The following is a 20,334-nucleotide window of genomic DNA, read 5'->3' as shown; positions in this document are numbered from 1 at the left end:
GGGCGTGGCTGGGCGATGAGGGCGGAACTGTCCAGAACCTGGCGCTGTCCTATTTTGCCTGCTCTAAGCGTCGGACAGAGGCACTGGACTCTGTTTTTCTCAAATCAGCAAATTTTATTTAGAAAAAAAAAAAAGGTGAGAGAAGAAAAAAGTGACAGCGTTCTTTACGCCATAGTCTTAGAAATCTTCATCTTTCTGCAGCACCTTAGCCCCGTCTCACTGCTCAAACTCCCTCGGCTCCCGGAGCATGAAAAAGGCTATGTCCCCTGCCGAAGTAGAGTGGACGGTGAAGGTGCCTGGAAACGGCCAGAGAAAAGGCCCAGGCGGTCAATGTTGCGGTGGAGGACGCTGTGCAGCACAGCCAGGTGGGGTCCACCCTCACCCCCACCCTCCCTGGAGAAGTCCCGGATGAAGCGGCCACGCTCTGACTGGAAGATAAACTTCTGGGGCAAGGGCCCGTGCTCCCGGAGAAAGCCCCAGACACTGAGCAGCAGCAGACGCACTTCAAAAGGTGCCAGTTGGCTAAATACTTCGTGCATATTACCCAGGGCTGGTGGCAGAAGGCTTCCCTCAGCCATGACAGCCACTAGGGTGCAAGATGCCTCCAGATGCCAGGGAGAGTGGGCCGTATCAGGATGGCGAGAGGCTTCCCAGTGGCTCAAGAGGGCAGCCAGCAGCCCCCGCAGCAACACGGAGCAGTAGCACAGGGCTGGGGGAGCAGCTGCTACCAGCTTTAACAGCTCAAAGAGCAGGGGCTGCTCCCGGAAGCGCCGGCCAATGCGGAGATCCCGCTCCACGGTGGCCCGGGCATGCTCCTCAGGGGGCCAGGCTAGCTCAGCGCCGGCTGCATCAGGACACACACTCTCCACCAAGGTCACTGCAACTGCTTTGGCTGCCTCTGGGCTCAGGGTGGGAGCCCCCCAGCAGCCCCCACATTCAGTGCCTCCAGGGGCACTGCAGCAGTGCACCAGGAGGCTGAGGAGGCTCTGGGTGTTATAGATCACTTCCTGCTGATTTCGTGACTGGACAAACTTGGGTGGCTTTAGGCCACGGCCGATGACTCCAGCGTGGAAAACAGACCAAATCCCTCCAGGACCTGGCACAGCTGCAGTGTGCCGCCGGTTTGTGTCCAACAGGGAGGCAGAAGCCAAAGAAGCTGAGACAACTGAAAGAGTCTCATTGTCCCCATCCACTTCCCCTCCAAACAGTTCTGTGTTGCCCCGATGTAAGGCTCCCTCAACGAGCAGCTGCAAGACAGCCTTAAGCCCAGCAGGAGAGGTCTGAGAGAGGCGGGTAAGAAGCTGGGAGGCCGAAGCCACACCTGGGGGGCCATGCAGCCTCAGAGAAGCAAAGAAGCGATGTACTCCAGCTCTCACCAGTCCCAGGAGTTGAGAGGGGGACAGGGCTTCTGGAGGAAAGGGACAAATGGCCAGGAGGGAGGCAGCAGCTTCGGCTACTTCCTCCTCAGGATGTAGCAGGAGAGGAGCCAGGTCAGACAGATGGGCTGAGGCAGACTCCCCAAACCGGGCCCCTAGGGCTGCAGGTCCCTCATCGCCCTGCTGTTCCCACCCCACTAGCAGTGCCAAGTTGCGCAGGAACCTCGCCGTGAAGGGAGGCTGCAAAGTTCCTGCATGCACCCGAGCCAAGCAGCTTCGGAAGGCCAGGGGCAGGAGGCCAGAGAGACTGACCACCAGCCCTGCATATAACTGAGTGGCCAAACTCAACTCTTCAGGGCTTCGGGCCCGGCTCAGGAGATGGCCCAAGGCGTCAGGTCCACAGCTAGGCCGGGTATAGACGGAGAGCAGGCCCAGGAGCTGGTGTTGCCAGAGGAAGCGCTTCCGTTCCAATCGTAATGTCTCTCCACACAGCTCTCCAACATGGTTTCTCAGCGCATCTAGAAAGGGCACAGGGCGGGGGGGTGGAGGTGGGCCCAGCACCCCTTCCCCAGGAGACCCTCCCCGGTGATGAACCAGTTTTTGCAGGTGTAGCAGCAGCAGCTGGATTAGCCGGTCACAGGCTTCACGCACAGTATCTGGCACAGCCAGGCCCTGGGTAGTAATGACTGAGGCAGGCATGGCTGTGTCCACCAAGAACTGCAGCAGGCGGTAGGCACCTGCCCCAGAGGCCTGGCTCACCAGGTGCACAGCCAGGTTCAGCATGTTGTCCAGCTCCTCTCGGGGGAATCCCTGCAGGTGTTGCTGTAGCTGGCTCAGCACGGCTGGGGGCTTAAGGCAGTCCACCAGCTCTCCAGAGACTGTGCCCAGCAAAGCTGGTGACATGACTGCCAGCTGCAGGAGGAAGGGAACTGTGGCCTGTAGGGAGGGGTCCCCACTTCGGCCCCCAGCTACCCCTGCCAGGCTATCATGGAACATTCGCAGGAGCTCCCGTCGGATGCTGTCTCCGTGGCGGGAGGCCAAGTGCCCTAGGATGCCAACAACTGAGGCAATCTTGGGCACCCGCTTCTCCCCAGGGATAGCAGGAGATCCAGGGAAGGGGTCTGTAGAAGGGGTTTGAGAAGAGCTGCCACCACTGCCACCAGCTCCACCTCCAGCCCCACCATGAACACAGAAGTCCTTCAGGCCACAGGAGAGGACTCGGGAGATGATGGTGCCAGGAAAAGAGGAGCCAATATGGGCCACGACCCAGTCAAAGTGTGGCGAATGCTGGACAGAAGTATCCAGCAAGGCATCCACACAGGCATCTGGACAACTACCAATGAGAGCCGAGAGGCACTGAACATAGATGTCCATTAATGTGCGTGTGGCCCGACAGCCCATCCACAGCTGCAGCAATTCGTTGAGAGAGCCAGTGGCATGGGGCACACGCTGGTGCTGGCCCGAGTATGTGCTGCTTAGTTGCCCCATGAGGTCAATGGACCATGCACTAATCACAGGTGCCCAGGCCTTTGGGTTGGCCCGGATAAACTCGGACAGCACCTGCTGCACTTCCTGTACCACATCCTCTAGACCAGGTCCCCCAGCAGGTACATGGGAAGGTGGAGGTGGACGGAGATGAGGTGGGCCAGCCACAGGGCTTTCATCCAGGGCAGCCAGGTGGGCCCGGACACTCTCATCAAAGACGCCTCGCAAGTGGTCAAGCACGGCAGCCCGAGCAGGTGGCAAAGAGCGGAGCAGGAGAAGACTACAGCGTGCATGTTCCCGGGCTGAGAGCTGGTGGCCCAGAATGGGGTCGATGCCAGTCAGAAAAGCCTTGATTTCCTGGGACAGCTCCTGAGCACTATAAGGAAACAAGAGAATCAGACTTATTGTGTTGAGAGATGCTGGGCAAGTTACATTCCCTCCGTGAGCTTGTTTCTTTCTATGTGAAATAGAGAATTACCTTTATGAGATAATGTTCATAAAGCACGTAAGTATCATATCTATTTCACACTAATCACTCAATAAATGCTATTTTTCTTTTAATAATATCGACGTAAGTCTTAGAATGTCATGTACTTTTTAAAGTACTTACGTGTATTATTTCAATCCAGACAACAACCCAATAAGGTACTATTATGATCCCATTTTACAGATTAGAAAGGCAAGGTTAAGTAATCAGACTATAAGCTCCAAGAGGGTAGTAACCATTTCTGTGTTCTTCAACACCGAATCCCTTTCTGTGGAGGTGCCTGGTATATGGGAAGTACTCAATAAATTTTTGTTGAATTGATTTGAGTATAGTTTGTGTTCCTATAACAACATCTGCTTCAAATACACCTGTCCAACTTTACTGCACTCCCCACTACAACATAAGCATCCTGGATTTTACTCTTAATGAAAAAAAATCAACCATAAGGTCAAACTTGCTCCTTACTAAGGGCTCTCCTTCCCCAAACCTGTTTCTTCCCATATTCTGCAAGCATCTCAACCACCCAACATTTTGACTCCATACCAACGACAACCACCTTCCCGGCACCCTCAATGTGCCTAGGAATTAGGGTGTCCCAGGGCACAGACAATGCTTTTCAACCCTTCCCCTCCCAAAACATAGAGGTTCAAAAGCCTTTTCCTCTTATTGCCCTTTTCGCCAAAGACAGCATCCTCTAGGGGCTGTTAGGGTTCTGACTGAGCCATTCCTCTCTGGTTCCTCCAAAAAAATACTCTAATGTGAGAGGAGTGTTTCCCTTCTTGGAAATCCAGGGAAAGGCTAGAAGGAAGCATTCTGTGGGTTTTTAGGCCTGAGTGCTCATGGGGTCTCCATGAAGTCAGGGAACCCTGGGTTCCCTCGGGTCTAAAAGGAGCAAGGCAGCTGGGTTCCCAAGAGTTCTGATATCCCCAAATCTCGGGAGAGCTAGGGCAGGGTCCGGAGTACCTAGTCACTGGGGTTTAAGGGAGGCAGTGTCGAGATCTTGGGAGTGCGGGCACTGGAGCCCAGAGTTTTGGTGAGGCAGTCCCTGAGTTCTGGGAAGACCCAACCAGGAATCTCTGAGAACCCTGACGCGAGTTCTCGAGGTAGGATCTGGGTTTCTGCCGAGAAGGCTGGGGATCGGCGCGGGGCCGCGCGGTGGGGGAAGATGCCAGGGGCTCTGACTACCTGAGCGGCGCGGGACCGTGGGTGGCCGGGGCAGGCCCGGGAGGCCCTGGGGCCCCGGGAGGGTCGCACAACGCGGACATCCCGGAGCCCTAGCCTGAGCCCGAGGCGGGAGCGGCGGAGCGCAGGCAGCGCATGCGCGCTGACGAGAACCCTGAAAGGAACTAGCGGCGAAGCCTCTCAAGAAAACCCATCCGGCGGTGTCCGTGACCCTCACATATTGGTTCCACACTGTGTCGAGGTCCTAGAGCCGGACTGTGATGATCACAGCGGGAAGCCGACCCACTCTCAATGCAACTTTTTTTTTTTTTTTTACCATTGATACACAGACTAATGCCAGCTGCTACCATTCGGTTGGCTTTAATTATTTTTTCTAAAGACCAAAATGCAAAATGGTCAATTTCACGAGGTTTTAAAAAATGAAGCACTAGGAAATATTTTAATCAAGAAACAGTGACAGTGTAAAAAGCAGTTGAAGGAGAGAAAGGAAGGGGGAAAGCGGAAAAGAGACGGAAAGGAAGAAGAGAAAATTCGTAAGAGAAGATGAAGAGATGGAAAGGAAAGAGAGGAAGGAGAGGAAGCCCCGAGTAAACTGGGCTGGCTAGGCTGAAGGAGTCTTCCCAGTCCTAGGATGGCACTGCGATCCCATCGGTTTCCATGATTCAGGCTTTGCCGCCTCCCCAACATCCGCCACCGGGACTTTCGTGTGCCTCACGTCCCCACGCCTGCAGAGAGGAAGTGTGGTAACTATGTGTGTAGCTAGTACACCCCATCAAGAGCCCCCACTCCGGCCAGCTAGTCTCCGGCCAGCTAGTCCACTTACTTAATCTCTCTCTATGCTTGTTTCCTCTTGAGGAAATGAAGATGGTAATAGTACAACTAACTCACAGAGTTGTGAAAATCGAAACCTGGTAGTAGGTTCTTTGTATAGCACTTGGTGCCTGCAGTAGTAAGCAAGCACTTAATAAGTATTAGGTATTGTTATTGTATTTGTTGAAAGAACTCCAGAAAAGAAGCTCTTTGAAAACAGGGATTTTGCTTATTTTGTTAAAGGCTATGTCTTCATCACCTGCAAGTGTGTGCCTGACGCTTAGTAGGTTCTTAATAAGTAGTTGATTGAATAAATGAAAACTAAAATAGGTTCTGAGACCTGCATTAACCAGAGGGCTCACTGCTCTCAATCGAAGTGTGAATTAGAATAACATCCGTTGGTAGATCCTAAAGATACTTTCTTTTCTTTTCCTATTTCACAAAAACAGGTCTTTGTTGATGAAGAATTTATTCGTTTTAACTGGACCTAGAGATACTTTCGAAGTGGTTGTATTTTAAAAGTTAAATGACTAATTATCCTTCATTTGTTCTTAAATTTTAGAAGTTCAATAACTCACAAAGTGTATATTCTAGGACAGTAAATATGAGACAATTTATGCTCCTAGTTCTACCTCAAACTTGGACTCAACTCTTCTCTGGGCCTCAATTTTTGATCTGTAAAAGGAGGCTTTTGAATCAAATAAGAGACTGTCATGTGGTCCCTGCCCTTAAGGATTTCACAATCTATGGGTGCTCATTTTGGAGTCTGGTAAATCTGGACTCATGTCTGCTATTTATTAGCAAGGTAACCCTGAGCAAGTGAGCCGTTTGGAGCCCCCTTTTTTTTTAATCTGTAAAATGGGCATGATATCTCATATCTTACAGACTTTTTGCAAAGATCACTTCAGCTCATATATTTAAAGGACTTAACATGTCAGATACAGAAACTCTTCAGAGCAAGCTCCTTCCCACCTTGGGCACAGGGAAAACAAAATTATGAAAGATGGGCATACCAAGATGTTGAAAATGTCTTTCCTTCTCCCTCTTATCTCCTCCCCTCCTCTCCTTACTACATTTGATTACAGTTCAGTTTCAAACAAATACTTTTTCTTTCTGTGTTCAAAACTGAACATAGTACTATTTCTCTGGAAGAATGGCTGGTTCCAAATTTTAGGCCAGGGTAAGTAGCAGCTGGGCCTGGAGCATCTCATAGTGCCAGAAAGTAAGGAAGTGCTCGAATACTGATGGTATTGTGTCAAAAGGACAGAGACTACCTTGAAGAGGTTCTTGCTGGCCAAATTCGGTATGATTTTGAGCATTAAAAAGTAATAGTAGTAAAAAAGAATAATAATAATAGTAATGGATTGTAACACATTGAAAAACAATGTAAATCCTTAGTGATATTTTAAAAAGGAAGGAGAGATTTTCTTTACACAATATGTCAACTGAATAATATGAATGAATGCTAGAATTAGCAGATCACCATTTTGCAGCTAATTCAGGTGAAAATCATCATGGATGCTAAAACCATTGGGTGAAAGGTCATTGGGGAATAGGGTATTCAAACGATATTAAGTATTGCTTTATAGATTACGTATTAATAATAAAGGGGGAGGGTACCTTAACAGTGGAGAAATGACAGATATCCACTTTACCAAGTTTCTACCCATTAGAATCACCAATAATGAGACAAACTGGTATTACATACAGTTGACCCTATAATGTGTGGGTTAGGGGTGTTGCCCCCCCACACACAGTACGAAATCCTCATAACTTTTGACTCCCCAAAAATTTAACTACTAATAGCCAACTGTTGACCAGAAGTCTTACCGATAAGTCAATTAACACATATTTGGTATGTTATATGCATTATATACTGTATTTTACAATAAAGTAAGCTTGAGAAAAATATTATTAAGGAAATCATAAGGAAAATACATTTACAGTATTTATTGAAAATAATCTGCATATAAGTGGACCGGTGCAGTTCAAACCTGTGTTGTTCAAGGATCCACTCTGTTTCCTGATGTAATACAATGGGATGTAAGCAAAATCATCTATGTAGAATTTTCCCCAAAAAAATACACTCGAACCCAGGTTGTGGGATATTCTTAAAGAAATAAATAAACAAAAAGGCTGGACTCTTCAAAAAAAAGTCATCTAAGACAAGGTAGGGTATTGTTCTCAATTGAAGGAGACTAGAGATATAACAATGAAATGCAATATGCAATCCTTGATTGGCCTCTGGATTGAGGGAAAAAACAGCTATACAGAACATTATTGGAACAATGAGGAAATCTGCATGTGAAAAACTGAATATTAGCTATTTCACCAGTTAAAAGTCTTCAGTGATAACAGCATCTTTGCTATATAAAAGAATGTCCTTTGGGATCAAATCTCATCTGCATGAGTCAGCAAAGACAACAGACACACACATACATACATATTTGCAAGTATGTAGAAAAACAAGTATATCAAAATATTAAAAATTGGTAAATTCAAATGGAATACATATATAAGGGTTCATTGTACTAATCTCTTAATTTTACTGAAAGTTTGAAGTTGTTCAAAATATAAAGTTGGGGAGGAGGATGCAACACTGAGCCCAAACCTTCCCTCTTCCAGGAAGCCTGTACCGATTAAATAAGACACAGAGAATATGCTTTTTCCCAGGTTGAACACACCTCCGCCCAGGCAGCTTTTCACTTGAATTAAACACCCCAGCCCTGGCTTCCAACAAACAGAATTTCTGAACGTTAGAAGGGAAAAATAATGTTTGGTCTTCACTTTATTAAAAATGAGCCAGCAAAGGAAGCACAAATGAACATGACATAAAGTGACTTGCCCGCCACTGTCACACAGAGGCAGTGGCAGAAACTGGTATCAGGACTCTTACCTCCTCTGCATCTCTACAATCATCTATATTTTGGTCGGAAATGGAAAGTTGGAGTGTCGCTCAAGGGCCGTCACAGAGGCTGGCTTCTTGTTGTCTTTGCTCAAGTAAGGTCTGTGGGTCCTGCTTCCTAACTGTCTTGTTCCCACATTCGCAGACCGCTTTTCATGGCCCATCCCATCCCTACATTTAATTACACACATCTCAGTGAAAACTCTAGGCTTTATTACATATAGGGTTGACTGCTAAGGAGCCTCCTCTCTGATATTTCTTCTCCATTCTTCTTCTCAACACATTCCTTCCATGGCAGGTAACTAGGCCATTACGGAAGAGGAATCGAGAGAGAATAAAACAGTGCAATGTTTCCTCCAAAGTCTTCTGAAACAACCACTGAGTCCTCCTGGCTCCAGCTGAGAATCTTCTGGTGAAAGGGGTGAGAGATTTAGCTCCCATCTTCAAGGTCTTCCATGTCTACATCCTGGGGGGCTTTTGTCTTCTTTTGTGATTTGCGCTGTGGTTCACTAGTCCTGGATGGCTTTGCAGGGGCTTCCACTGAGCAAAGAGAAAGAAGCATTAAAGAATCCAAGTGGATCCAGACTGTCCCCTCATCCCCGCTCTGTGCCCCAGCCTCACCTTCCATGGCTGCTTTCTCTTTCTGGGCAAGCCGGATCTGTTGGAGGAGCTTTCTGCGCTTCTTCCCAGACAGAGTAATGTTGGCACGTGCACTGGACCTGAAGGGTAGGTAAGAGCAACGATCCAGGTTAACCTGAACCAATATAGACCACACAGTGGTTCTGGCTATTGAAAAGGTATTTGGGTCCATGTCAAAGAACTATTTGAAAATCTGGGCTCTAAGGTAGTGAGTTTAATCTCAACACATAAAGTACTTAATATTAAATGTTAAATTTTAGTACAGTGTATAAACTTGTAAGAAGAGACTACAAGTTTATTTTTACTTCTATTTTTACTTCTGATACCAGAAGTGGGTTTTATTTCCCCCCACATCAAGCAATTCTCCAATTCTCAACAGACATTGACTGAGTGTCCTACAAATTGAACTCGGTTCTGACACTATCTACCTGGAGATAGCATGTTGTCACTTGTACTTCTGATCCACCAGGTATAAATCAGGGTTCTCATAATCTCCTTCTCAGATACCATAATTTGCTAAAAGAGCTCAAAGAACTCAGGGAAACATTTACTTGCATTTACTGATCTATTATAAAAAGGATACAACTCAGGAACAGCCAGATGGGAGATGCATTGGTTAAGGTATAGGAAAGGGGCCAGGAGTTCCCATGCCCTCTCCAGATGAGCCACCCTCCCAGCACCTCCACAGGTTCACCAACCGGGAAGCTCATTAAATCTGTTGTTCAAGAGTTTTTATAGAGCTTAATCTCAAGCAACCACACCCACTTCCCAGAGGTCAGTGGATGGTGCTTAAATTTCCAATCCTCTAATCACTAGGTTTTTCTGGTGAAGAGCCCCACCCTGTCATGCATTATCTTAATAAAGCACACACATAAACTTAAGTGTGCTCAAAAGAGGCCCCTAATGAAATGAGACACCCCTAACACTCCAAGAGTTTTAGAAGCTCTGTGCCAGGAACCAGAGACAGAGACCTTTATTATTTATGCCATTGATAATGAAGAGGTCAATGAAAGGATGGGATGAGAACTCTTCCCCAAGACTCAGTGGGCCTTGAAACTTATATGCAAAACTCCACATGTGCCTCTGTGAAAATTATTCAGTTGTATGCAAGCTTCTATGTCCGCTTTAAAGTTTACTTATAAAAACCTGTGTGAATGTATAGTTTTGGGGGAGATGGGAGAGTCGAGAGCTCTCAAGATTCTCAATGTGGTCCAAGACCCAAGGAAAGGTTTGTGAGCTACCAGTAAAGTGAGAGGCTAACAGAGTTTAGGCACAAACACAGCAGACACGTCTCTTGCACAAACGTGAGTGCACAACGAAAATGGAGAGGGGTCATCTGCTCCGGAGCCCCGCACCGAGGGAGGAGACTCCTGAGGAGGCCCAAGGGGAAGAGGGTCTGGCACTCACGCCCGCTTCTTGAGGTGGTGCCGCGTGATCAGCCCTTCGTCTATCACAGCCCCGACCACCCGGTGCTTCAGTCGCCGCTCCCGGTTCAACACCCGCCGTCGCTTGAACAGTTTCTTCTTCAGCTCCTGCAGGGGAGGAAGATGCTAATCAGACGGAGGCCGCGCACCGCGCGACCCAGTACCTCCCGCACCGGCGACTCTGGCCTATCAATCCAATCTCTGGCGAGATTAGAGGGCTCAGGGCCGCTTGCGAAACAAAGACAGCGCTCCCACAGAGTCACCGTTCGGGGCCGGTTGATCTTCCCCCCGGGAGCACCCATGGCTGATCCACGTTGCTGGCTTAAGGTTTGTGCTTCCGCTCTAAGCCGGGTCCATCGGGGCCCCGCCCCTCAGCCTCCGTGAACCAATCGCAGCTCGGGGGCGGGTCTTGCCCTATATAAAGAAAATCAGCCGCCCCACAATCCTTTTGGAGCTCCGCCACGGAGTAAGTTGGGGTTGTTAGCGGACCGTCCTGGTGGTGCGGGGATTTTAAGGGGTGTGCTTGCGGACCCTCCTCTTCTTGGCGGGGATCGGGCGTGCGGTCCCGGTCCCCGTAATGTACGGAGGCAGAAGGAAAGGGCTCCGGCCCCCTCGGCGTCATGTCTTCGGTGCCGGCGGCTTCCAGTCCGCCGGTTCTATCCTCACGCGCCGGGACACGGCTCCAAGAAGCAAGGCAGAACTGAGGTTCATTGGGCTCTTTCCTGACATGCTCACGCCTTCTCCTTTCACGCCTTCTCCTTTGATTTCAGGTCTGAAGCCGCCCTAGGAGCCGGAGCTGTAGTGTCCCCTCCCGTTTCACTTTCGTTGCAACCAATAAAGGCCTTTGGTACCGTAGTAGGTGTATGTCCGCCTTTTTTCCGAGGCTGTAGTTAGGGAAGCTGTACGCGTTATATTCCGCAAAGCGGATTTTGCAAATCTTCCCTTGGACCTCAGGCTTCTGCCGGCGAAATTTCGCAGGTCTCCGGCTGACCTTGCCGGCACCTCTGGATGGCTGCCCTGCGCCGAACCCTCCACATGGCGACCCTGCCTGCGGGGACGCGCCGCGCCTTGGCGGGTAGGAAAAATGGACAGAATGGGTGGGCGAAGTGGGTTCTTTGTGACCCGGGACACTAGGCCCTGAAATTGTGACTCCTAAAATCCCGCTTACATTACGCCGTTTTGCAGCGTTTTGATAGAATTCGGGCGCCGGATGACATGCCTTTCTTCGCTCGTGTCCACAGGCTCCCTGGCCAGTAGCTGCTTAGCGGACCGCAGCCTCTGGGATAAGCTCCACGCCCAGCCCCGTCTGGGCAGCGTCCCCACCTTCGATTGGTTCTTTGGGTATGAGGAAGCCCAGGGGCTCCTACTGCCACTGCTGCAGGGAGCCCGGGCTGCCTCTCCACTGCGGGTGTTGGACGTGGGCTGTGGAACCTCCAGCCTGTGTACAGGCCTCTACGCCAAGTGCCCGCACCCTGTGGATGTGCTGGGGGTGGACTTCTCTCCTGTGGCCGTGGGCCACATGAACAGCCTCCTGGAAGGTGGCCAAGGCCAAACACCCCTGCGCCCTGGGCACCCTGCCTCCCGCCTCCGCTTCATGCAGGCTGATGCCCAGAACCTGGAGCCAGTGGCTTCCTCCGGCTCCTTCCAGCTAGTGCTGGACAAGGGTACTTGGGATGCTGTTGCCCGGGGTGGTCTGCAGGGGGCTTACCAGCTGCTGTCAGAATGTCTGAGGGTCCTAAGCCCCCAGGGGACCCTGATTCAGTTCTCGGATGAGGACCCTGACATACGCCTACCCTGCCTGGAGCAAGGATCTCAAGGCTGGGCTGTAGCTGTGCAGGAGCTCGGCCCTTTCAGGGGCATCACCTACTTTGCTTACTTGGTTCAAGGCTCTCATTAAAGACTTTTAATCCTGACTCTAGTGTTTCTGTTGGGTAAAGAGAGGTGAGGAGAGCTTTGCCTTTGCAAAATGGCTGGAAAGAGGTTTTCAGTCCTGGCTTCCACATTTACTACCTGGGTATACATAGTATTGACTTTATGTGCCCCGGTTTTCTTATCAGCATGATAATAATACCTGGAGTTATGGGGATTACATACAATAACAGGTGAAACATTTAGCAGAACCAGGCACAAGATGAGCGCTGAGTTGAGATGGGACAAGTGGATCATTCCTCACTCTAACTAACTGGAACTCTTGAAAGCAGATAGGAATTCTTAATCCAAATCTCAGCATTGACTAATGAGGCCCAATGACCTAACCTCCAAGGCTCATTTTTCTCCCGTGTATAAAGGGAAGATTGTGAAGGATGGATAGAAGAGCTCCATAAACTGAGGTGAAATGTTCAATTAAAAGAACAATACCTTCAAAGCTCCTGGGAGGCAGGAGATGGGAGTATTCCACAAAGTGGCTTCGGCAGACACGAAAGCCTGTTGCTGGGTCCCAGAGAGGACTGGGATTGGGGGCTTCCTGACACTCCGCGTCTTCAGGAATCCAGGAGGCATCTTGCTCTACTTGTTCCCGCCCCCAGCTGAGTTCTGGGTTAAAGGTTCGTAAGGGAGATCTGGGGTCCAGTGGGCTCCAAGTCCAGCCTGGGAGGGAGGGGAGGTGAAGAGCCCATTAACAGTGGAAAATAGTTCTATACTGAATTTTTGCGATACTTCCATTTCACTTCAAGTGAAATCTTTCACCTTTTACTAAAACCCCCAAAACCATGAATTTGTCATTTTTGCTTATAAAAATAACAGCAATTGTAATGAGCCTAACTTCACAGCCTCTTCATGAAGGGACAAGTATCTCCATTGGGTTCTGAAAATCATGAGGTAAAAGTATTTTACCATAGTGCTCCCCCTACCCCCCAAAAAAAGTTTATGTAACAGTATAGAGACATGGAGAAAAATCTGGAAGAGAAGACATCCCAAAGGTTAACCATCTCTGGCTAGTCAAATTTTGGGTAATTATATTCCCCAACAACACAACAATGTAAATATTTTAAAATACTAAAAATACTTATGAAAAGGCATGACCCATCTGACATCAGAACTGCCTTCTAAAGTTCATCAACTATGCCAACCACCTTGACCTTTCCCATCTCAACATTTTTTACTATGTTGAACATCTGCGTGTCTGGCACTGCTTAATACAGGGGACACGACTGAGTTTTCCATCTTGGTCCTGCCCAGAACATCCCCGTCACAAAGGCCCTGTTGAACCATCCACCTCCCTCACCTGGCTCTTCACTTTGGTCCTGGAAGAAGCCCTCAGCCTCCTCTTCATCATCAGTGAGCACCAGCAGCTCCTCATGTGGCCACCGGAGCTCCCCACTCTCTTCACTTATCTCAGAGGCTTCTACCACAATGGAGGGCAGATGGGTCTTTTGAGAGACAACCTGCATGGGGACAGCAGGAGGCTTGGGCCAAAACTGGAAGAGCCATCAGAGGGACACAGGGCGGAGAAGTACTAACCTGAATATCTTGGTGATCTTCAACCCTGTCAATTTCTCCTCTGTCCTTCCAGAGAGGGTTGGTCAGCCTAGCACTTTCTGGATGCTGGAAGGAGCCTGGGCTATCTCTAGGCCAAGGCCCATCCTCATTGCTTTCTGGCACAAGGTCCATGGGTGCGGATTTTTAGAGTGCAGGGTGGTTGAACTCAGAGATCTGAACCCCTGCCTAGTCGTACCCCACGGGGTGTTCCTTTAATCTTCTTTGGAGCCTGGCCCCTTAATCACTTCTGAAGAGAGGAAGATGACAGGCTAGGAGATTATGGGCCTTTCAGGGGAGGGGAAAATCCCAAGAGGTGGGCTAAGAGCTCTATTTGCACTCACTCCCTGGGGACATTGGGAAAGGCCGGAGAGATAGCAACAAGGGCATCTGGATTAAAGCCCTATGAGTGAAGAGCCTTGATAACAAATTTGGAACTTCCGGATTCCTTTGCTCACTGGGTCTCCAAAGTTGACATATTTCTTTGTGTTGTATTTAATGAATATTTACATGATGTTTACTGTTTGCTGGAACTGTTTTAAATGCTTTACATACAAAACCATTTAACTATCTTAGAACTGTGATATACAGTTACTAGCCCATATTCTTCTGGTGCAGAAACCACGGCACAAACTTAAATGACTTGTAGAGTCACACAACTAAGAAATGCTTTCTTCTCCAAACTAGAATTCGATATGTTACACGAAATCCCGAGTTTTCATTGTTTAAAAAAAAAAAATGCCAACGGTATATTACGAGAAATGTAAGAAGTTTACTTTTAACAAGTTTATTAACAAGTGAAAGAAAAAATATAAATATCCCCTTCTCCCCGCCCAGTTCACTTGGCTTTGAGTTTTTGTTCAAGAGTTGAAGGGATCGATAGGAGTCATAATTGATCGATGTGTCTAAGTATCTGGATGTCCACTGTGTACTGGAAAGGCACAAGTTACTGTAGGAAACCACAGAGCCCAGCCCTACCCTTCTACTGACTAGGAAATTTCAGAACTGGGCAGATAGTTGTAAAACCCATAGCAACCACGAAGACACGCACTTTCCCCTTGGCAATCCCACTCCGGATTTCACGACAATGGGCTCCGTGCTCGGTCCTCCTTGCCAACACTTCCTTGACATGCTCAACCGTCTCGTCCAAATCTAGATATAAAACGCAGGTGCTCTAGATTCCAAACGTTCCGCAGATTAGGCCCTCTCTAGCCCTTCCCTTCTCTATGGTGTCCTCTGTGGGTCGCTCTGGCCCGTGCAGGGAGGCGGTGAGACGCGGTGGCTGCCTTTCTAGGCTGCGGGGGACGGCAGAGGGCGCCTCGCCGGTTGCGCGGCGGACCATGCAGGCCTTTCGCAAAGCGCTGATCGTAGGCGCAGTGCTGGGCGCGGGGGCTGGCGTTGGCTCCGCGCTCTTTGTCCTCGTGACCCCGAGAGAGGAGCGGATTCAGGCGATGCTGAAGGTGGGAGCAACTGGGAATCCGAGATGGGGTGGACGGACAGGCGAAGAGCCCTGGGCTGGGGGCCGGGACTGCGAACCTCTCTTCCTGCCCGCAGGAGATGCCGGGGCAGGACCCGCGGAGCAGGGAGCAGGCGGCCAGGAACAAACAGTTAGTGCTAGCTACTCTGCAGGAGGCAGCGGCCACGCAGGAGAACTTGGCCTGGAGGAAGAAATGGATGGGCAGCGGCGGCGGGAGGTCAGCGTGACCTGGGACCTGCCCCTGTGGGCGCTGGGACCTGCCTTCCCGCGCAGGAGTCGGAGGCGGCCTTTAAAGAATGGACCTGGCGGGGAGTCCGGGTCCGGGGAGCCGCCGTTCCGCTCAAACCCTGCACTGACGGCGCTTTCACGTTCGCATGGCGGGCCCGCACCATCGGATGCTGCCAATTGAGGAAATCAATAAATCACGTTCCTCCATCGAGAATGAGCTCTGCGGTCCGACACCTATAAATGCTTAGAGTGTTCTGGGGCTGGGATGTCCGTGACTCCCGCCTACCCTGCTACCCACGTGAGGCCGAAGCCCAATAGGCACACGAAACCACGTCGTCAAAACAGAAGTCAGGTCACGTGGTCTGAGTGTACTTTTGGGGATAACCAGGGGACATTCTTGAAATCAGAACTACCTGGGAAAACCTTGTAGCAGTAGATGCCCACAGAGGACCCTTTGGGTTCCTGTCCTTCGAGTGAGGTTGGACAGGGGCTTCTAACATTTAACATGTGCCAGATGTCTTCTGTGGCCATCACTTAACCTTTGGAGGGCCACTTGCTAGGAAGAGTCGTGAAAGGAGTGTTTTGAGTCAAATAGATCTTGATTCAATTCCAGCATGTTACAAAACCTGAGTCTCAGTCCTGTTCATAAAAGGTGATAATTAAGGGTTGGCTTAAAAACATTAATTTAGAAATGTAAAGTGCAATGCCTGGCACAGAGCAGCCTCTCAGTAAATGTAGTTGGGTTTTTCCCCTTCACGGTTTGCACTGTAGTATTCACTCTGAGTCCAGGTATTGTATCTACTGGAGATGTCTCTGAGAGGAGATAAAGCTGTCAGTGGGGTCGCAGCTCCACAGCCAAGTCTATTGCTTGGCTCCCCTTTTGTCCATTCTATATCCTGTGGTTCCCAGCAACATTATAATAGAAAAAAGAAGGCTGCTTTTATTAAGTAAATTTACCCAGAACACTAAATACAGCTTGGTAACACTGAAGTGTAAACCAGATGTGAACATTGGTGGCTTTCAGCTGCTGGGTGAAGTCATAAGCTGAGTACATCTGTCACGTTACAATTTAATTGTGCCCTTTCTTATCCCAGGAATGACAGTCACCAGCTGTATGAGGGAGCGCTAGGGTGAGGCAATCAGCAGTAGTGAGAGGGGCTTTGATGAAGGTGCTTGGCAGTTCAGAACCCGAGCCCTAGAGTTGGGCTCCCCAGGTGTGTTCAGGATCTACTACCTGCTGTGTTGCTTTGGGCAAGTCATGTGCTTTAATGTCCCAGTCTCTAAAAAGGGATAATTGCACCTACACCTGGGTAAGAGTGCCTTCATATCTATTAATACATATAAAGCACTTAAAGTGTGTGGTACATGTTAAGTACTCAATACATTTTAGTGTAAAAGAAATGCAGTTGTGAAGGTCACTGATGCTACTCACCATGTGGGAATGACTACATAGAAAACTACTGCCCTTTTAGTAGCTGGTAATTACTGGGGACTTATTTGGTGCCTGGCACTGTGCTAGAGCACTTTATGTCAGCATTATGTGACACCCACAACCACCCCAATTAACAGGTCCTGTTGACCCTATTTCACTAAAGAAGGAACTAGACTCAAGTCCGGGCATAGCTAATGCACTGCCCTACCCACAGGAGCCGAAGATACTCCCCACCCGCCAGCACCTGTCCCCCACTCAACCTCCCTAGCAACTAGTCAGACCCAGAGATTAGAAATATCTCTTTGCTGGCAAGGTAAGATGAGTAGGGTGTACCCTAAAAGCCTCTTTAGGTTCTTCCTCTGCCTGTTTTGTTCCTCCCAGCCATTCAAGAAGGAGTCAGGCACGTGGAGAACTCCGAGGGTCTATTTATTAGGAAGGAGATGTCAGTGCTTTATCAAAGATGAAGAGGTCAGAGAGGGATGGTAGGATAAAGGCCTCTCAGCTGGGGCATTTCTTGGCCACAATGAGGACAGCAGAAGGCACAAGTCCTGAAGGTGGAAGAAAACAGGCTTGAACCACAGATACCCGCTTTTTGCCCTCCAAAGGCCTTTCTGCACACCGTCTCCACAAAGTCCCTTCTCTTTGCCTCCCCCCTTCCTTTCTCAGGCATCCCCCTTGATGCTCCCACCCCTAAGTCCTGCTTCAGGTCCCACGTGTCATACCCAGCTCCTGCAGAGGCCGTTCCATGTCAGCCTCTGAAAAGGCCCGCCGGGGGAAGCCACTGAGCAACTGCACAGGGTCCTGGCACCCTCCAGGTTCCTCCCCACGGTGGAGCTCCACATAGAGCCTCACGGCTGCCAGCTGTTCACGTGCCCGGAACGTCTGGGTGAGTGAGGTCCCATCTGGCAGCCTGACCTACAGGGCATGTGAGAGATACAGTGTGGTGAGTGTCAAAATAGAGGTACCTAAGTAAGCAAATCTGGCTCTTCCTTCCTCTCAGATGGAACCAGCACAATTACTGTTTAAAGCATGTAATGAACAATCAATTCTGCTCTGCTTTACTAAGCACTGAAGAAAGACTCACTGCTCCCTCACAATTTAAAACAAGGACAAGATCACAACAAAACTATCAGGATAAACGTCATAGCATAAATGGATAAATGTTAGCATTGCAAGTAGCTGTGTAATAAACCAAGTGAAAACACAGACAAGTAAAGAAGTCATTACTGAGTAAGAGGAAAGTGTGGATTTAAATAAGACAGGGGCAAGTGAAATTTGATATCTTTCCTAGGAGTAGAGGAGGCAGGATTTCAAAAGTCACTTACAAAGGGAGAGGTTTGGCAAAGGAAGCATAACTGAAAAAAGGTCCGGGCTAGGTGCCTTAGAGGCTAGGAGGGGGTCCCAGAAGCAAGACGGAAGTCAGAATCAGTACCTGTATGCGACACTGGTCATACTCCCGTTTGGTGGGAGGCTCCTGGCTAGGAGAAGAGGGAACAGGACCCGGCTCTGTTGTTGGTGGGGATGGCTGAGAACCCACACTACCACCATACTGGAGGACAAAGTAAAACACTCAATGAGAAACACTATAAGCCCATCCTTTCTGTAGATGAAAAAGGGATTTACTAGCCCATCTACCTAATTACTCTCAGTATCTTCCCAATTACCTACCTTCTTGGCTCTCTCTGCTTTGTCCCTTTCGATCTTTTCTCGGACTCTTTGTCTGGAATACAAACGGGAAGCAAGTATGTCAGGCGTTGACAAAGCAAATATTGATTCCTTTCTAATTTCCTACCCAACATCCCCAGCACCCAACCTGGCGGCTAACTCTTCAGCCTTTTCCCTCCTCCGCTCCTCAGCAGCCCGGCGCATCTCATCTTCCTGTAGCCGCTGTCTTGCAGCTGACAACTCTTGCCCTTGTCTCCTGCGCTGCCGTTCGCGTTCCAACGCCTCCCGCTCCTCTCTTTCTTCACGCTCCCGCTGCTTCTGGGCCACCAGCTCCAACATCCTGTGTTGCAGAAAAGAAAGTGCTCGAGAAATGCACATGGATTGAGAAGGTGAATTTATACCTGGGGACTCAGAAAACAAAATCAGGGAACATGTCTCTCAAGACAGATGAAAGAAACAAAAAAGGAAATGCCAGGAAATGGTAGGGAATATGAAAAGTTCGAGGTTCTTTAGTCAGACTGTGTACTACGGAAAGGTGGAAGGTGAGCCTCAAAAATGTGAGATAGTTCCTTGCTATACCTCTTAGTCTGTTCCTGTCTTTCCTCTTCACTCAGAATGGGTTTGCCTTCTCCCGCAGCGGGCCCAGTTCCTACAAACGAGCAGTAAGTATTATTATTATTCGTTCATCCTCCTCGGGCCCTCCTGAATAATCACACCGTGACCCTCAGTCAGGACCTTCGGGGCCTCCCTGCTCCGAGGGGGTGGGTTCTCGTCCCAGGACATGTCCAAGGGGAGCCGCTAGCGGCTCGTCCACATCGGGGTCGCCTTCGTGCTCCATCAACCTGCCAGAAAAAGTCGGGAGGGAGGTTAACATTGAGACTGCTCCTCCCAGCAGTCCCCAGTCCCCTTGCCACCAGGTGTGAGCGCTCACCAGTCCATCGCAGCCTCGATGCCCTGGTTCCCTGTGAGGGCCAGAGCCTTCTCCCTGGGGGCAGAAACACCGTGAATAGCGCCCACGAGCCATGGTGAGTCAGGCTGGGGCGTACAGCCTGAGGCCAGGCTGGGGGAACGGCCCGGACACGTCCGCGACCCCGGCGGGTCGGGGTTAGGGGGGCTCCCTTACGCGCGTCCCCTGGGGAAGCCCATCTCGATGAGACTCTCCAGAGCCGTAAGCTCCGCCATGACGACGCCAACGCCGCTTCCGCGGGGACCTGGGGGGACGAGAAGGACGGCGGAGGGGCTCAGCGCGGGGCGCCCGCGGCCCGCGTGCAACCCCGCCCCCGACGGCCCCGGCCGGGCGCTCGCTCACTCACCCGGCTCCGGACCCGCCGCGGACACTGAAGAGAAGAAAGTGGGGGGAAGCGGAAGTGCCCGGATCTGTTTGGGTCACGTGGAGGCGGACGTGGACGGGTGCCGCCATGAGCCAAAAACCTTCCTGGCCCTGCCTTCGGGACGCGCGCGGGCGGGGCCAGACAGCTCGTGGGAATTGCGGATACGGAGTGGGGACCCCTCAAGCCGCGGCCTCTGATGACGGTGGGAGAGAAGGACGATGCAACCTTGAAACCCATGGGCGGAACGAAGCCAGCTCCGGATATGGTTGGTCCCTTAGCGCAACCGGTTGGAAAGTTATTTGGCACTGTTTTCTGGACTCCGGGTTTGCTAAGGGAAAGCCCCCTTTCTAAAGCAAGCCCCCTTATTCACCCCTCAGCTCCAGTATTTACCCCAATTAAGCGTTTATTCCCCTGCTGTA

General features: G+C 50.0%; 5 protein-coding genes and 1 non-coding gene across 10 annotated transcripts; 3 read left to right on the top strand and 3 right to left on the bottom strand.

The window, feature by feature from the left end:
- Positions 1 to 23: 23 nt before the first annotated feature.
- On the bottom strand, positions 24 to 4,692 carry INTS5 (integrator complex subunit 5). The gene is made up of 2 exons (XM_039860405.1): positions 4,534 to 4,692; positions 24 to 3,237 (listed from the first exon to the last, which is right to left on the bottom strand). Exons 1-2 carry the CDS (start codon positions 4,611 to 4,613, stop codon positions 258 to 260), a joined length of 3,060 nt encoding a protein of 1,019 aa, XP_039716339.1. The 5' UTR covers positions 4,614 to 4,692; the 3' UTR covers positions 24 to 257.
- Positions 4,693 to 8,754: 4,062 nt separating this feature from the next.
- Positions 8,755 to 14,758, bottom strand: LBHD1 (LBH domain containing 1). The gene is made up of 6 exons (XM_039860443.1): positions 13,768 to 14,758; positions 13,532 to 13,691; positions 12,667 to 12,894; positions 10,292 to 10,416; positions 8,867 to 8,964; positions 8,755 to 8,785 (listed from the first exon to the last, which is right to left on the bottom strand). Exons 1-6 carry the CDS (start codon positions 13,915 to 13,917, stop codon positions 8,755 to 8,757), a joined length of 792 nt encoding a protein of 263 aa, XP_039716377.1. The 5' UTR covers positions 13,918 to 14,758.
- Positions 10,617 to 12,221, top strand: CSKMT (citrate synthase lysine methyltransferase). Of its 5 annotated transcripts, XM_039860435.1 has the most exons (4): positions 10,659 to 10,774; positions 11,079 to 11,163; positions 11,263 to 11,383; positions 11,550 to 12,221. In XM_039860435.1, exons 3-4 carry the CDS (start codon positions 11,317 to 11,319, stop codon positions 12,203 to 12,205), a joined length of 723 nt encoding a protein of 240 aa, XP_039716369.1. In that variant the 5' UTR covers positions 10,659 to 10,774; positions 11,079 to 11,163; positions 11,263 to 11,316; the 3' UTR covers positions 12,206 to 12,221. The 5 variants fall into 5 exon arrangements, with proteins under 5 accessions (XP_039716365.1, XP_039716369.1, XP_039716366.1 ...); XM_039860431.1 differs by lacking the exon at positions 10,659 to 10,774 and adding an exon at positions 10,617 to 10,635 and having other exon boundaries at positions 11,079 to 11,383; XM_039860432.1 differs by having other exon boundaries at positions 10,666 to 10,774; positions 11,079 to 11,383.
- LOC120600896 (small nucleolar RNA SNORA57) lies at positions 10,840 to 10,988 on the top strand. The gene has a single exon (XR_005652312.1). It is a non-coding gene; the product is annotated as a small nucleolar RNA SNORA57 (small nucleolar RNA).
- A 102-nt stretch (positions 14,759 to 14,860) lies between the features above and the next one.
- UQCC3 (ubiquinol-cytochrome c reductase complex assembly factor 3) lies at positions 14,861 to 15,704 on the top strand. The gene is made up of 2 exons (XM_039860438.1): positions 14,861 to 15,242; positions 15,337 to 15,704. The coding sequence occupies exons 1-2, from the start codon at positions 15,009 to 15,011 to the stop codon at positions 15,484 to 15,486; spliced, it is 384 nt and encodes a 127-aa protein (XP_039716372.1). The 5' UTR covers positions 14,861 to 15,008; the 3' UTR covers positions 15,487 to 15,704.
- A 1,620-nt stretch (positions 15,705 to 17,324) lies between these two features.
- Positions 17,325 to 20,050, bottom strand: UBXN1 (UBX domain protein 1). The gene is made up of 10 exons (XM_039860425.1): positions 19,898 to 20,050; positions 19,708 to 19,795; positions 19,516 to 19,569; positions 19,320 to 19,426; positions 19,164 to 19,233; positions 18,733 to 18,924; positions 18,588 to 18,639; positions 18,352 to 18,468; positions 17,642 to 17,834; positions 17,325 to 17,467 (listed from the first exon to the last, which is right to left on the bottom strand). Exons 2-10 carry the CDS (start codon positions 19,764 to 19,766, stop codon positions 17,418 to 17,420), a joined length of 894 nt encoding a protein of 297 aa, XP_039716359.1. The 5' UTR covers positions 19,767 to 19,795; positions 19,898 to 20,050; the 3' UTR covers positions 17,325 to 17,417.
- Positions 20,051 to 20,334: the final 284 nt, after the last annotated feature.

Source organism: Pteropus medius, unplaced genomic scaffold (genome assembly GCF_902729225.1).
Source record: "Pteropus medius unplaced genomic scaffold, Ma_sr-lr_union100, whole genome shotgun sequence".
Taxonomy (NCBI): Eukaryota; Metazoa; Chordata; class Mammalia; order Chiroptera; family Pteropodidae; genus Pteropus; species Pteropus medius.
The sequence above is the reverse complement of the archived record's forward strand: the minus strand, read 5'-3'. Positions and strand labels throughout refer to the sequence as shown.

Bases quoted from the DNA above. Each gene is read 5' to 3' on its own strand.
- INTS5 (XM_039860405.1), bottom strand. From the start codon at position 4,613: ATGTCCGCGTTGTGCGACCCTCCCGGGGCCCCAGGGCCTCCCGGGCCT. The intron at 3,238-4,533 runs GTAGTCAGAGCC...GTTTCCTTATAG, and splicing joins CACGGTCCCGCGCCGCTCAG to TGCTCAGGAGCTGTCCCAGG.
- CSKMT (XM_039860431.1), top strand. From the start codon at position 11,317: ATGGCTGCCCTGCGCCGAACCCTCCACATGGCGACCCTGCCTGCGGGG. The intron at 11,384-11,549 runs GTAGGAAAAATG...TCGTGTCCACAG, and splicing joins GACGCGCCGCGCCTTGGCGG to GCTCCCTGGCCAGTAGCTGC.
- LBHD1 (XM_039860443.1), bottom strand. From the start codon at position 13,917: ATGGACCTTGTGCCAGAAAGCAATGAGGATGGGCCTTGGCCTAGAGAT. The intron at 12,895-13,531 runs GTGAGGGAGGTG...CCTCCCTCCCAG, and splicing joins GGACCAAAGTGAAGAGCCAG to GCTGGACTTGGAGCCCACTG. The intron at 8,786-8,866 runs GTGAGGCTGGGG...CTCTTTGCTCAG, and splicing joins AGAGAAAGCAGCCATGGAAG to TGGAAGCCCCTGCAAAGCCA.
- UQCC3 (XM_039860438.1), top strand. From the start codon at position 15,009: ATGGTGTCCTCTGTGGGTCGCTCTGGCCCGTGCAGGGAGGCGGTGAGA. The intron at 15,243-15,336 runs GTGGGAGCAACT...TCCTGCCCGCAG, and splicing joins GGATTCAGGCGATGCTGAAG to GAGATGCCGGGGCAGGACCC.
- UBXN1 (XM_039860425.1), bottom strand. From the start codon at position 19,766: ATGGCGGAGCTTACGGCTCTGGAGAGTCTCATCGAGATGGGCTTCCCC. The intron at 19,570-19,707 runs GTAAGGGAGCCC...TTCTGCCCCCAG, and splicing joins GGCTTCCCCAGGGGACGCGC to GGAGAAGGCTCTGGCCCTCA. The intron at 17,468-17,641 runs GTATGACACGTG...TTCCACCTTCAG, and splicing joins ACGGCCTCTGCAGGAGCTGG to GACTTGTGCCTTCTGCTGTC.